Here is a 15,450-nt window from a genome sequence, read left to right on the forward strand (position 1 = left end):
TGGTCTGGAATAATGCATAAAAGTAACCCATACACTTCCTGGTAATATATAATTTCTAATAGTCTCCTACAATTCCACAGGTTTCCTTTATAAAGATTCACAGAAATTGGTCATGAAATTGAAATATAAAAATAACTTGACAGTATATTTTCAATATTCTTCTGTTGGACATTTCCAAGGATAGATAATATTGTACAGTACATCTGCCAAATCTAACAGAGAACACACCCTGAACTTTGCTGCTATAATCCAGATGCACTATTCTTGAACAAGGTGGGGGAGGTAATATCTTTGATTGGACCAACTTCTGTTGGTGAGAGAGACAAGCTTTGGAGCTTACAGTGAACTCTTCCTCCGGTCTGATTTGCGTATAAAACACGCAGACACAGGAGCACTCAGGAGGTCTGGTCTGAGAAGACCTCTGTGTAAGCTGGAAAGTTTGCCTCTCTCACCAATAGAATACAAGATATGACCTCACCCACCTTCTCTGTCTAATATCGTAGGTCCAACAGGCTACAACACCGCATACATGGAATATTCTTGATTTTCAATCATTTCTCTATGATACAGAGAAGCTGTGAATTGATTCTCCAGTTCCCTATACAGCAGTTCATCTGTATACAGGGAACAATTACTGTGCTGCAGTTGCAAATAAACAAAAGGGTGAATGGAATTAACTATGCGGATTGGCAATTAAATTATATGCAGCAACAATCAGAATAATAAACCTCTCCTGCTCTCAGCTCCAATAACTAATCCAGTTCCCAAAGCGGGAGAGCAAGACAGCTCGGATTCGTAAAGCCACAGGAATTTGGCTCTCCCTTAGCCACTGGCTGCCTTGCCTCCCCATGCCTGGCTGGGAGCCTCACCTTAGAGCAAGCGGGACTGGAAGGGTTAAAGCCCCAGCGTCCTTTAGGGAAACTTGGCACCAGAGGGCCAAGTCCCCGCGCCTTTGTGCAGAGCCGGGAGAGTGACACACACACACGCAGCTCCCTGGCGAGGGATCCTCAAGCCCGGTTGGTGCCAGGGCAGCTCGGCTCTGCACGCTGAAGGGGGAGGGTTACCTGAGATAAGATGTTCTCCTGGTTGTCCGCCTCGTTTTGCAGGGGCTCCTCCTCTGGGACCCCCTCCGGCTGCGAGGTGCGGGCCGAGCCGGGCCGGGCGGGGGTCGCAGTCGGGGGGACGCCCCTGCCCGCAGCCACGAGCGCAGCGCAGCAGCACAGCAGCACCAGGGGCTGAGCCATGGGGGCAGCGGGCAGGGCGGCCGCGGCGGAGATCCCGGCTCCGAGCGCTCCCTCCGGCTAGGTGCGCGGCAAGGGCCGCTGAAGGGGCGCGCCGCGCATGTCCCCGGGGAGGGCGCAAGGCTCCTCTTGCGCAGCCGGGCGCGCTTCCCTGGCGAGTGTCGGCGGAGCGCGCTGGGCTGGCGGCTGGCTGGGCTCGGCGGCAGGGCAGGGGGCGGGAGGAGGAGCCTGGCTATTGTGTCTCCGTTCGGCCGGGGCAGGGACAGAGGAGGAGCAGCCCGGGCCAGAGGCCAGCACCGGCGCCTGGAAGCTGGGGGTCCAGAGCCCTCCCCAAGGGTCTGAGCCCCTCCGCCCCGTGGCTGCCCGTTCACCCCGGGCAGATGCGGTGCACCGGGGCTGATAGGTCGAGGCAGCGTTCAGAGGGCGCTTGGCAGAGCCCAGGGCAGTGAGCCCTTCCCCCCACTGGGGTGCCATGTCCCCAGAGCCTGTATCAAAGGGATGGGGGGGGCGCCCCGGACACGGGGGCATTGACATCCCTCCCCTGCGCAGAGGGGCTGGGGCTGCCACCCCACCCCAATCCCATTGATTCTCTGTCCAGCCAGGGACCCCTCCCCAGCAGCCCACAGTACAGTGGCATCTGGTTCCCACACTAGCTGTGCCAGCCAACCAGCCTAGCACTGAGCACTGTGACAGGCACCCGGCAGGCCACAGTCAACGAGAGGGACTACACGGGTTAATGCAAGAGCGGGTGGGAGAGGCTGTGCGAGGCCCTGACCTCAAGCTTGGCACATGGCTCCCCTGCACAGACAGAGACAACTTGGCACATGGCTCCCCTGCACAGACAGAGACAACGGGCACCAGGGGAAGAGAACAGAGAGGGGAGCCCTCAATTATCTCTCTGACAGAGACTTAGGAGGCACAACAGCATCCATGCAGGAAGGGGAGCCCCAGAGAACCTCTGTGGCACAGTATGGGTCCCAGTGCAGGAGCTTAGGGGTGGCAGGCACTGTGCTGGCCACCAGCAGAGCACGTTCACCACACAGCTTAGGGTTCAGGGTGCGATTCCCCCATCTCCAGGGAAAGTGAGGGAGGCAGCTAGAAGGGCTGCTTAGGGCTGGAGGGAGACAAGGACTGCTGGGTGGGTGAGATGTTGGATGGGTGCTGTATATGTAGTGGGGAAACCAGGGTTTCTGGATAGCTGATGGAGGTACCCAAGTGGTTGCTGGGGGTTACCTGACTGGGGCTGGAGCTATGTGTAGGAACTGGCATAGGTGGGCACTGGTGTGGCTGTGGGTAGCTAGAAAGTGTCTGTGTAACACAGACAGACCCCAGTCATCAGCAGGCAGGATTGAACCAGGGACCTCTGGAGCTAAATGCATGAACTAAACGCCACGTGGCCCTTAGCTAAGGACAAGGGTAACTCTAGCTTTTTTGCCACCCCAAGCACGGCAGTCAGGCAGCCACCGGTCCCACAGATTGGGTGGCATGCCTGTGGGAGGTCCGCCAGTCCCATGGCTGCGGCGTATCTGCCACCAAATTGCCGCCAAATACGTGGGACCGGTGGACCTCCTGCAGGTGCACCGCCAAAAGCGACCTGACTGATGCCCTCGCAGGGACTGGCAGGGCATGCCCCAGGCACTCGCTTGGAGCGCTGGTGCCTGGAGCCACTGCTGGCTAAGGCAATAGAGCAGACTCATTAATCTCTGGGTGGTCTCAGTGCCACTAAAGGGGACAGAGCAGCATACCCAGAAAGTGTGTGGGTTACATCTGACACCATGCAAGGCACTGCATTTAGCCGTATGGAGTGGAAATCCATCAACCTCATGAAGAAACTTGCACAAATACAGACAGATATCATCTTCCTTTCCAAATGCAAACAGATGGACATCATACCAAATGGACTAAAGGTAAAAAATGCACTGCTATCTACATACTACACAGACCACAGTGAGAGATTATGCCACACTCTATCAAAAAAACTGAGGAACCACCTGATCAGCATCCTATACAGCAAACAGGAAAACATCAAAAAAGAGCTCTCCAACCTGGAGACTCTCATTAATAACCAAACTTCTATACAAACGGACTTCACTAGAATAAGACAGGAGATCTACATTACTCACTTCACCTCTCTACAAAGGAAAAAGGACTGTAAGCTGTCTAAACTCCTACCTGCCATGGGGCCACAACCGTGGTATCCCTAACCCACCCAGCAATATCGTCAATCTATCCAACTACACACTCAGCCCAGAAGAAAAGTCTGTCCTATCTCGGGCACTCTCTTTCTGCCCTGCCACCCCCACCAACATGATACAGTTCTGTGGCGATCTGGAAGCCTACTTTCGCCGTCTCCAACTCAAAGAATACTTCCAGGACAACACTGAACAGTGCACTGATACACAGGTGCCCTCCCACCAACAGCACCTGAGGGTCGAAATGACAGTCTGGACCTACACATTGAATGCTTCCGCTGGCATGCACAGGCAGAAATCGTGGAACAACAACATCGCTTGCCTCACAACCTAAGTCGTGCAGAACGCAATGCCATCCACAGCCTCAGAAACCACCCTGACATTATCATCAAAGAGGCTGATAAAGGAGGTGCCGTTGTCATCATGAACAGGTCTGACTACCAAAAGGAGGCCGCCAGACAACTCTCCAATACCAAATTCTACAGGCCACTTTCCTCAGATCCCACTGAGGAATACACTAAGAAACTACAGCATCTACTCAGGACACTCCCTACACTAACACCAGAAGAAATCAACATACCCCTAGAGCCCCGACCAGGGTTATTCTATCTACTACCCAAGATCCACAAACCCGGAAATCCTGGACGCCCCATCATCTCGGGCATTGGCACTCTCACTGAAGGACTGTCTGGATATATGGACTCTCTACTCAGACCCTATGCCACCAGCACTCCCAGCTATCTCCATGACACCACTGATTTCCTGAGGAAACTACAATGCATTGGTCACCTCCCAGAAAACACCATCCTAGCCACCATGGATGTAGAGGCTCTCTACACAAACATCCCACACACAGATGGAATACAAGCTGTCAGGAACACTATCCCTGATGATGCCACAGCACAACTGGCTGCTGAGCTCTGTGCCTTTATACTTACACACAACTATTTCAAATTTGATGACAATATATATCTCCAGATCAGTGGCACCGCTATGGGCACCCGCATGGCCCCACAATATGCCAATATCTTTATGGCCGACCTGGAACAACGCTTCCTCAGCTCTCGTCCACTCACGCCCCTTCTCTACCTACGCTACATTGATGACATCTTCATCATCTGGACCCATGGGAAGGAGACTCTGGAAAAATTCCACCACGATTTCAACAGCTTCCACCCCACCATCAACCTCAGCCTGGACCAATCTACATGGGAGGTCCACTTTCTTGACACCACGGTGCAAATAAGTGATGGTCACATTAACACCACCCTATATCGAAAACCTACCAACCGCTATGCCTACCTTCATGCCTCCAGCTTCCATCCCGGACACATCACACGATCCATTGTCTACAGCCAATCACTGAGGTACAACCGCATCTGCTCTAACCTCTCAGACAGAGACCAACACCTACAAAATCTCCACCAAGCATTCTCAAAACTACAATACCCGCACGAGGAAGTAAGGAAACAGATCAACAGAGCCAGACGTGTACCCAGAAGCCTCCTACTGCAAGACAAACCCAAGAAAGAAACCAACAGGACTCCACTGGCCATCACATACAGCCCCCAGCTAAAACCCCTCCAACGCATCATCAAGGATCTACAACCCATCCTGGACAATGATCCCACACTTTCACAGGCCTTGGGTGGCAGGCCAGTCCTTGCCCACAGACAACCTGCCAACCTGAAACATATTCTCACCAGTAACTGCACACCGCACCATAATAACTCTAGCTCAGGAACCAATCCATGCAACAAACCTCGATGCCAACTCTGCCCACATATCTACACCAGCGACACCATCACAGGACCTAACCAGATCAGCCACACCATCACTGGTTCGTTCACCTGCACATCCACCAATGTAATATACGCCATCATATGCCAGCAATGCCCCTCTGCTATGTACATCGGCCAAACTGGACAGTCTCTACGGAAAAGGATAAATGGACACAAATCAGACATTAGGAATGGCAATATACAAAAACCTGTAGGAGAGCACTTCAACCTCCCTGGCCACACTATAGCAGACCTTAAGGTGGCCATCCTGCAGCAAAAAAACTTCAGGACCAGACTTCAAAGAGAAACTGCTGAGCTTCAGTTCATCTGCAAATTTGATACCATCAGCTCAGGATTGAACAAAGACTGTGAATGGCTTGCCAACTACAGAACCAGTTTCTCCTCTCTTGGTTTTCACACCTCAACTACTAGAACAGGGCCTCATCCTCCCTGATTGAACTGACCTCGTTATCTCTAGCTTGCTTGCTAGCATATATATACCTGCCCCTGGAAATTTCCACCACATGCATCTGAAGAAGTGGGTATTCACCCACGAAAGCTTACGCTCCAAAACATCTGTTAGTCTATAAGGTGCCACAGGATTCTTTGCTGATCTGTCGGGGGTTAGTGCTGTGCCCGTCCCTGCGGGACTGAGGGGTAGCTGGTGGGGAGGTTTCTGGGGGTAGCTCTGGAGAGGTGCTGGTGAGGTTAATGCTGGGTTAGTGGGGAGGGTTCTGGGGAAACTGCACAGCTGCATGCATTGTAAGGAGATAGTAGTATTAGAACAGCACATAAAGGCCACCTGAGATCCAGGCCCCTTGTGCCAGGTGCTGCATAGATGCAAGATGAGAGGTGATCTCTGCCCCCACACACTCAGAGCCTGAATAGCCGAGGCAGATAATAAGTTGGAGTGGGGAAGGCTACCTGATGCAGAGCAAACCAGCATCCTGTTGTGTCTGGGTTTTGGGAGGGGTGTGTGTGTGGTTATTTTTCATGTATGTTAATCATTTGGGAAGGCGACGGAGACGAAGGAGGGAGGTGGGCTCAGCCTTAGGGGTGGGCCACCCTGGAAACCACCCAGAGGTGCCATGGTCAAGGGGACAGAGGTATGTGCTGCTGGTGTAGTCAGAAACTCCTCACACCTGGCAGGGGAGTGCTATGTTGGGGGGATGCCTAGATTTCTCCCTGATTCCTCCAGCAGAGGAGTGCAGGGCAGGACGTGCGAGTGGTGACACACAGATACTGCTCGCCTCCTCCCAACAGGGCCGGCTTTAGGGCGATTCAGCTGATTCCCTGGAATCAGACCCCGGACCGCTAAGAGAGCCCCGCAACATCCTGAAGGAGCTGCCGCTGAAGTCCTGCCACTGTCTTTGGCAGCAGCTCAATCACTGCCGCGGAGGAAGGTCCCTCCGCCAAAATACCGCCAAAGGCACCGGCAGCCGATTGAGCTGCAGCTGAAGTCCCGGCACTGTCGGCAGCAGCAGCAATCATTGCCACTGTCTTTGGCAGCATTTCAGTGGAGGTTCCTTCCTCCGTGGCAGTGATTGAGCTGCCACCGAAGACAGCAGTGGGGCTTCAGCGGCAGCTTCTTCGAATTGGGACCTGCTGTGCCTAAAGCCGGCCCTGCCTCCCAATGTTCCTCTGCAGCCCCCTAGGTGGCCGTAAGTGGGGGAGCACCAACAAGCGCTCCATATATCCAGGTCACTTTCCCCATCTGGGCTGTTCTGTGAGGCGAGCATCAGGAGCTGCTATTCTCCTGTCCTCCCCTTATGCAGACCCGGTAGCGAAAGTGACCTGGATGCAGAGAGCGCAGATGTTGTTCCTTGCTCCCCTCAGAGCCCCCTAGCCATGCACAGAGGAGCAGCATTCAAGTGCGGGAGCGGCCAGTCGCTCTGTGTATCCAGGTCAGTTTCCCATGCAATCACAGGAAGGGGATGCAGGGATTAAGAGTGAAAGGGAGTGAAGACCCCATGAGGGCCAAGACAATGGGGGGCTCCCGCAAGGGCCAGAGACAATGGGAGGGGCACAGTGCTTATGGGGACCAAAGGCACCAAAATACAAGTTCACCCAGGGCACCATTTCCCTAAGGCTGGCCCTGGAGGGAGGGGACCAGGCAGGGGGAGCAAGGGGGAGGGGAGAATGTGGGGCAGTTGGAGGCAGCAGCCAATCTGCAGAGGGGAGCAAATGTCCAAAGATCACTGCAGGCAGCACCCTTTACTAGTGTGCAATGGATGGTCCCTGCTGCCCTGTGCTGCCAGCTGAGTCTCTCCCCCAACCATGTGGGGCTGGCTGGCAGTGGGAGCACTCAGAAGAGGGAGAGAAACCCTGTCACCTGCCTGCAGAGCAAGTTTCAACAGCCCCAGAGACTGGGAGAATCAACTGCAAGCAATCCCATGGGCAAGTGTGCCATGTGACAGATGGTGAGTGTCACACAGGAGGCTGTACAAGTGGTGTAGGCCCCACTGTGTGGTATTTCTTGCAGTTTTATCATGTCTTATGATTTTTGATGTTTTTTTTAAGCCCCAGCTCCTGGAGTCATGGGAATACACTTGAATCCCAGCTTTCATTCTAAAAAGTCCATTTCTAGCCCTCTTGGTTGCACCATAATGCCTCAAAACACAGGCCCTAAAGGCTGTAACACCAGAAAGCAAATAAACAGAACCTAGATGTTTTTTAAAATTTCCTGTTTTTTAAGCCAATCTTGTGTTTTCTGGAACCTGGGCTCATGGCTTTTGAATGCTTCAGGTGGGCAACACTGCAGTCCTAAAAGACATACATTTGCAATGCAGTATGGTTTCAGAAAAAGACAGTGCCATTTTGGGGTTGCATATGCAGAGGCATCACATCAGAGAAGAGGGATTTACTCACCTTTTCTCTCTGTGCAGCTACACTTGGACTTGGGTATTTAATGTTGGGCTCCACCAGGAAGAGCTGACAAGTGGGAAGCAGTTCAGAGGAAAGCAACTACAGCCACAGTGTGATAGAGGGACTAAGAGATGAGGACAGATTAAAATATGTGTAGTACGGCTAAGTGAAGACTTCAGTGGGTGTGTATGGGGAGTGATGGAAATGGAAGCACTCTGCAGATATTTGGAGAGTGAAAGCACCAGCTAGGCTGAAGAGCTATGGAGGGTGAAATATGAGGGCAGTGGTTAAAGATCAGAATAAACGGGGGATTTTCCCAGTGCGGGAGGCTTTATGTCATCATGGGCACTACTAGCACATGCCGAAGTGACCCTCTGTCATATTGTGTGATGGGACAAAACAAGGAAGGAGAACAGGGCCAATGGAATAACAATATCTGAAAAGAGACCATGTCCCCAAACATGCCCATAGCTAGCCTAGCAAAAGTGTGCATGGCATGCACAGGACAGGGAATACTGGCCCGTCAGAGCTGATCAGGGAAGTCTCTGAAGCTGTTCTGCCTTGTTCCAGAAATCGTACTGCAAAGACAGACCCATGGAACAAAAGACACAACCCTTGGGAGAGAGAAGTCATCCCAGCGTGACAGTTTGGTCTGAGACACAGCTCAAACTCAGACTCTAGGGTCAGGAACCTAGGCCTTGAAGGCAAGTGGAGCAAGGCTCCCCTCTCCGCCACAAAGACTTCTGGAAAGCATAGTCCCCAGGGGAGTCAGGGGCATGGAAAATGTAGGCCTCTACATTGCAAGATTTGCTGGGAACAAGAGCAAGACATAAGCGGTGTCCTCCCTTGTCAAGGGAAGCCAGAGCTGTTGGTCTGAAATATTGGGCAGCCAGAATCCAGACAGCCAGTGGGAATACGGCATGGGTGAAACCTCAGAAAGGGCAATTATGGGTTCTGTAAAAACTCCATGGGTTGGCCCTCTGCAGCCACTGGCCTGCAAGCAGGACCATTTTTTCTGCTTCCCCTCTAGATGCCCCCATACCCTGGGCAAGAGAGGGTGCTGGTGGGAAGGCCTGGGTCCCAGAAAACTCCTCTGCCAAGCACCAATGTGGCCTGTTGCTCCCACTGCAGTTCCCCAAGCAGCCCATGAAAAGACAGAAAGGAGGGTTCAGGGAGAGCTGAGCTCAAGCAAGGGAGAAGGGAGGACAGGCTTTTAGTGGAGGACAGGGCTTGCAATCTCCAGCATTCCCACTTATTTTAGCCACAGCTGAGCCAGGCTGAGCACTAATGGCAGGCCCTGAGAGCAGCTCTTGGTTGCGGGGCTGATATCCAGCACAATCGTGCAAAGGGACATGCTTCTGTGAAGTATCCAGCTCCACACGTCCAGCTTGCTGGGCTGTTGTCAAGGTACAAGACTCTCTGAGTTCACTGGCTCAAGGCTCAGGCTCTGTGAAGTCACTGACTTAGCGCCTTCCTCTGGGTTGCTGGCCTGCAGTCTGGGGACTGGTCGGTGAAATCACTAGCTCAGCGATTTCACCACTCTGGGCTGATGTCAAAGCTGGCCTCTGTGCAGCTGACTGGTTCACTCCTGTCAGTGTGAACCTTTCTTGGCTTGTGTCAAGGCACAGGGTCTGTACGGTCACAGGCTCAGCTCTGCAAGCTGGCTGGTCTGATATCAAGGGATAAGTTCGTTGTATCAGCACCTATAGTTTGTCATGCTTAAATGAAGGCCCCGAATATTAGGGCATCGGGCCAGCCAGAGGACTTCCTGTGGTTAATGATTCAATGTCTCTGGCTTGCTGCTCTCAGGCCTTTGTAGAGCTGTTGATTGAGCACACCAAGTTCTCTGGCCACTGTGAGATCCCTGGACAAGCATCTAAACTTGGATGTCATTGGTTCCTAACTCCTTGTTGGTCTATTAGCTAGGCATCTGTCCCCATTTAACAGATGGGGATCTGAGGCACAAGTGACGAGTGCAAGGTCTGTGGCTGACCCTGGGATTGAACCAGGTCTCCTGAGTCCCAGTACACTGCCCTATCTCACCAAGCTGTGGGGAAGACACAAAGCCATTAATGGCTGTGAGGGGCTCAGCTGCTGCATGACCAGGGCCAGATAAGATATGTAGAGAAAGGGGCTGGGTACAGGCCTTGTGTATGGTGCTGGCTCAGGAGTGATGATCCTGTTTTAGCCAATAAAGAGGAACAAGCTATAACTAAAGCCCTCAACTGGCCATGTGAATCTTAGTGCTTTGATTTAAAACAAACCCAAGACCCAAAAAACACCAGTTAGAGGAAGGAAACTTTATGAAAGACAAGGTGGGGCCAGCAGGGGCCCAGGGTATCCTGGAACTGGGTACAGTGCAGCCACTACGGTTAGTCCCTCGCTGTGTGGCTGAGGGCAAGCATTGTTCTTGCTGAACTAGTCAATATTTCCTCATGAGTTAAAAATATAAACCACAGTCAGAGAATGAAGTCTCACCTTCCTGGTACATTGCAAAGACTCCTCCTGGATCCTCACACCCCATGCAATCCAGTGGGGGGATAACAAGTTTTTAACATTGTAGGAAAAAAAATAACAGGGCCCTAATACTTCTGCCTGCACTGACCTGATTGCCTTCTTGGTTTCCCACTTCCCCAGTTTTTGTAGAGGGGCAATGCCACTGGGGGAATAGAAGCTATGCCAGGATCCAAACACTTCCCACCATATTGGAAGGAATGTCCTGTTGGACCCTAACAACACACCATTGTGTGATGCCATTCATCACTGGGGACCCATACATTCTCTACCACACTGCTTGATGGACCCAACAGTCCTGTGCTTTAGGGTTGGAGCTGATGCCATCTCAGGGTTATGCTATAGATAGCATTAGGGGGCAGGAGCTAAGATGTAGTTCAGGGATGAGTGACAGGGTGAGATTAATGGATTAGTTTTGGATCAGAGGTGAGGGTCCGTGTGAGCGGTTAGGGTTATCAGGTTATTCAGTATAGGGCAGGGTGAGCATTACATACAGAAAAGTTATTTATAAGAGATCATAGCAATTGGAGGCCCAATATCCTGTGAGAGCTCCCACAGACATGAGAGGATACCCCCATTCACCCTCTCCTCTGAAGCTAGGTGTGACGGGTTGGATCACAGAAACCCTCTTGGGAGCTGCCACCTGATGTGCCAAGACTACTTCTACCCCTGCCTTCCCTGCCAGCTCGGGGTCCTAGCACCCTGTCTTGCTGAGCCAGACACTCTCGTCTGCTCCAACAAAGACCCTGGGTCTGAATTACTTGCCCCAAAGCTGCAGGTTTACCTGAAAGAAGCTCACAGAAGTGTTCTTGTCTTTAACACTCAGATGCCCAACTCCCAATGGGGTCTAAACCCAAATAAATCCATTTTACCATGTATAAAGCTTAAGCAGGGTAAACTCATAAATTGTTCGCCTTCTATAACACTGATAGAGAGATATGCACAGCTGTTTGCTCCTCCAGGTATTAATACATACTCTGAGTTAATTGATAAGTAAAAAGTGATTTTATTAAATACAGAAAGTAGAATTTAAGTGGTTCCAAGTAGTAACAGACAGAACAAAGTAAGTCATCAAGCAAAATAAAATAAAATGCGCAAATCTATGTCTAATCAAACTAAATACAGATAATCTCACCCTCAGAGATGCTTCAGTAAGTTTTTTCCTCAGACTGGACACCTTCCAGGCCTGGGGACAATTCTTTCCCCTGGTACAGCTCTTGTTCCAGCTCAGGTGGTAGCTAGGGGATTCTTCATGATGGCTCCTCCTGCTTTGTTCTGTTCCACTCCTTTATATATCTTTTGCATAAGGCAGGAATCCTTTGTCCTCTCTCTTGTCACTGCAAGACTTCATTATCCACTTGCCAGCACACAGGTATACAGGAAGACAGGTATACAGGTAAAACACTGCCATCTGCAGTCAATTGTCCTGGGTAATGGGAGTCATCAAGATTCCAAACCATCATTAATGGCCCACACTTTGCATAATTCCAATAGGCCCTCAGATTTATATTTCATATTTCTAGTTTCAGATACAAGAGTGGTACATTTATAAAATAGGATGATCACACTCAGTAGATTATAAGCTTTGTAATGATACCTTACAAGAGACCTTTTGCATGAAGCATATTCCAGTTACATTATATTCACTCCTTAGCATGTTTTTATAAAATCATATAGACTGCAATGTCACATTGGGACACATCTTTCCCCAAACTGGGCTGTGTGGGAGTTCTACAGCAGTCCCAGCTGACAATAGGGAAGCACATTTTCAGGTCCTGGCTGTCACAGCCCATTGGACACAGGCCAAGGATTGAAACTCCGGCTCTCCCCCAGCTGCTGCTTTGCAGCCTGGTCTCTTGTTCACTCAGTGGTCTGGGAGATTCCCAAGATGAGATCATAGTGCCATCCAGTGGCAGCTACATGACTCTATTTTACTCACTACTGCCTGGCACCTGATTTTCTGACTTTCTCCTAAGAGCATATGCTGTGATATCTGAATGCCTGGCTGTAGATAGCAGATTTCTTGGTGTGTTTGGAGTAGTTACTGGATCTATGAAGGTAGGCGTGGTGGTCCGTGGATTTCTTATGTATAATTGTTTGTATGGTTCCATTGTTGAAGCTGATTGTGGTGTCCAGGAAGTTAATTTTGGTGTAGGAATTGTCTGAGTTTAATGGACAAGTGGTGGTTGTTGAAGTTGTGGTGGAAATCTATGAGGGAGTTTGGATCATCTGGCCAGAGGATGAAAATATCATCAGTGTAGCTCAAGTATATCATTGGTTTCATGTTGCATTTGTCCAGAAATTCTTCTTCAAGGTGGCCCATGAAGAAGTTGGCACAGTGGGGAATCTTTCTAGTACCATGGCTGTTCCCATGGTTTGGACAAAGTGTTTGTTGAATTTAAAATTGTTGTGGGTGAGGATGAGTTTGGCGATTGTTTGGGGTGGATATCTGAGGCGAGTGCCCATTATCTGGTAAATATTTGAGGCAAGCAGCTATGCCATCATTGTGAGGGATGTTGGCATATAAAAAGGTGACATCCATGGTGGCAAAGATGGTGTAGGGAGGTTGCTAATGTTGCAGAGTTTCCAGAGGAAGTTGGTTGTGTCCTGGAGGAAGCTGCCTCTTTGTGTGGTGAGTGTTTTGAGGATGGTTTCTATGAGTCCCAATATTCCTTCGGTAAGAGTGCCATGGACAGATATGATGGGTCTGCCTGGGTTCCTTTGTTTGGGAAGCATGTAAAAGGTCCATCGGGTGGGTTAGTGGGGTATAAGGTTGTAGAGTTTCTCCTGGAGTTGTTTGGGGAAGGATTTGATGAGATCCTTAAATTCCTGGGTAAACTGTGGTCTTCTCTGAGTTCTTTATAGTAGGTGGGGTCAGAAAGGTGTTGATTTGCCTTGTTGCCATAGTCTTCATGCTTTAGGACTACAGGGTTGCCCACTTTGTCTGTTGGTTTTATCACTATTTGCTGGTTGGATTTTAGGGACTGTATAACTGTCCTCTCTGCAGTAGAGTGATTATAGTGGATGTGAAGTTTATTAAGGATTTCAGTCATTTTTTTCCTGAAGCTATTGATGTAGCGATCAAGAGTTTGATTTCATCCACTCTGTGGGGTGTTCAGTCAGATAATTTTTTTTTCTTATGACTGTCGGTAGGAACATGGTAGGTGTGGGTGATGTCGCCATTGTTATGAAATAATTTTTTAAGGCAGAGCCAGTGCACATTAGTATGGATTCAGGTTCTGTGGTGGAGCAGAAGTTCAGTCCTTTGGAGAGTACAGGTAATTTAGCTCCGGTTAGGAGTAGTCTTGATAAACTGATGAGGCTGGGTTGTATAGTGCCTATGTGGTAGATCCTGGCACTATAGTTTCTCCTGGACATGGTGTTTTGTGGGTTGTGGAATTGTAGTTGGTTCCACTTTTTGTTTTTGGGTTTGATGGCTGTCATCAGGTTTTCTGAATGGTTGTTTTGGGTTTCTTGCATGATTTCCAGGTAAGTTTCTTCCAGTGTGTGGGAGCTTCTATTGATTTCTTGTCTGACATGATCCCTTCTGGAGTGTCTGAGGTGCATCAAGTTGTTCCTCGCTTTTTCTCAAGGCCTAGTTCAGCATATTTGAACTTGTATGTGGTGGTCAAAGGGTTATACGTGACAGAAAAATGATAGACAAAAACACCATATCACCTGTCGGTGAGCCCTTCTCACAAAGCGATCACTCTACAGTCCTCATCCTCAAAGGAAATCTGCATGCCTTGAAAAGATGAGCCTGGGAGAGTAAATTCATAACTTTGCTAAAAACTAAAAATCTTGGCCTGAACAGAGACACTGGATTTGTGACTTATTATAACAAGCCATAACCCACTTAAACCACCTCTCCAGCATTTTTCCCCCTTCCCCTCTGTAGTGAGACGGACGGGCCTCCCTCCTCCGGGGTGAGTGAGGGAGCATTACCCACCCCTGGAAGGGCAGAGCCTAAGCCTCCTCGTCCCCCTCATCGGAAGGAGAAGGGCGGGGCCGGAAGTATAAAAGACCAGACCCGCAGCCCGTTCAGGGGGAAACCTGCAGAGGGGAAGGACGTGTCGATGGTTCTGGAGCAGCTCAAGGCAGATCCTCCGCCTGGCCCGGTCCACGCCCCAGACACGGACGACAACTGGCCTGGAGTGCCTGCTGCTGTTTAGTCAGAGGAGCCGGACAACGCTTGGATGCAGGAAGTGGCCCAGGGGCAGCTGCCGTAGGGCTGGCTGCAAAGCCCAGACCCCCAGCATCGGCGTGTTGCGGCTGGATCCCCGCCGACCCCGGGGCAGCTGACTCTGCCCCTGCCAGGCCCCTGGGCTGGGACGCAGTGGAGTAGGGATGGCCCGCGTTCCCCTGCCCTCTCCCTGGGTGGCTGACTGTCATTCCTCTGCAAGGGACTCTCACTCTGAAGAGAAGTGGCCCCAGCCCCCTGAAGACTGTGTTGTTTGCTGGCTGCCTGAGCCCCGCCCAGGCTACAGCCGGCCCCTTAAGACTGTGTTGTTTGCTGGCTGCCTGAGCCCTGCAAGCCCAGGCCCTAGCCTACCTGTAAGACTGTTGTTTGCTGGCTGCCTGAGCCCTGCCCGGGCTATAGCCAGCTCCTTAAGACTGTCAGGGGATGGGCTGCCGGAGCCCAGGCAAGCCCAGTATGCAGGTAAACTGAGACAAGCCTGGAGACAGGCTATCGCAGACCTCCAGGGACCTCCCTCCTCCGGGGTCAGTGAGGGAGCGTTACACCCCCTAAGACTGCAAAGGTGTCACTGGGTCACTCCATCTTGAATGGTCTCCTGAAATATATGTTAACTAGGTCTACTAAACAATCTGTTCCACATTGTATGTAGCTGTGACAGT

General features: G+C 50.9%; 1 protein-coding gene across 1 annotated transcript in view; it reads right to left on the bottom strand.

Annotated features, from left to right (window-relative positions):
• The window catches only part of OLFML2B (olfactomedin like 2B), a 111,987-nt gene extending 110,743 nt beyond the window's left edge, over nucleotides 1–1,244 (bottom strand). Inside the window, exon 1 of the mRNA XM_050963141.1 lies at nucleotides 1,065–1,244. Within this exon, the coding sequence (XP_050819098.1) occupies nucleotides 1,065–1,244 (180 nt within the window). The remainder of the gene's footprint in view (nucleotides 1–1,064) is intronic.
• Nucleotides 1,245–15,450: the final 14,206 nt, after the last annotated feature.

This window comes from Gopherus flavomarginatus, chromosome 7, assembly GCF_025201925.1.
Source record: "Gopherus flavomarginatus isolate rGopFla2 chromosome 7, rGopFla2.mat.asm, whole genome shotgun sequence".
NCBI lineage: Eukaryota > Metazoa > Chordata > Testudines > Testudinidae > Gopherus > Gopherus flavomarginatus.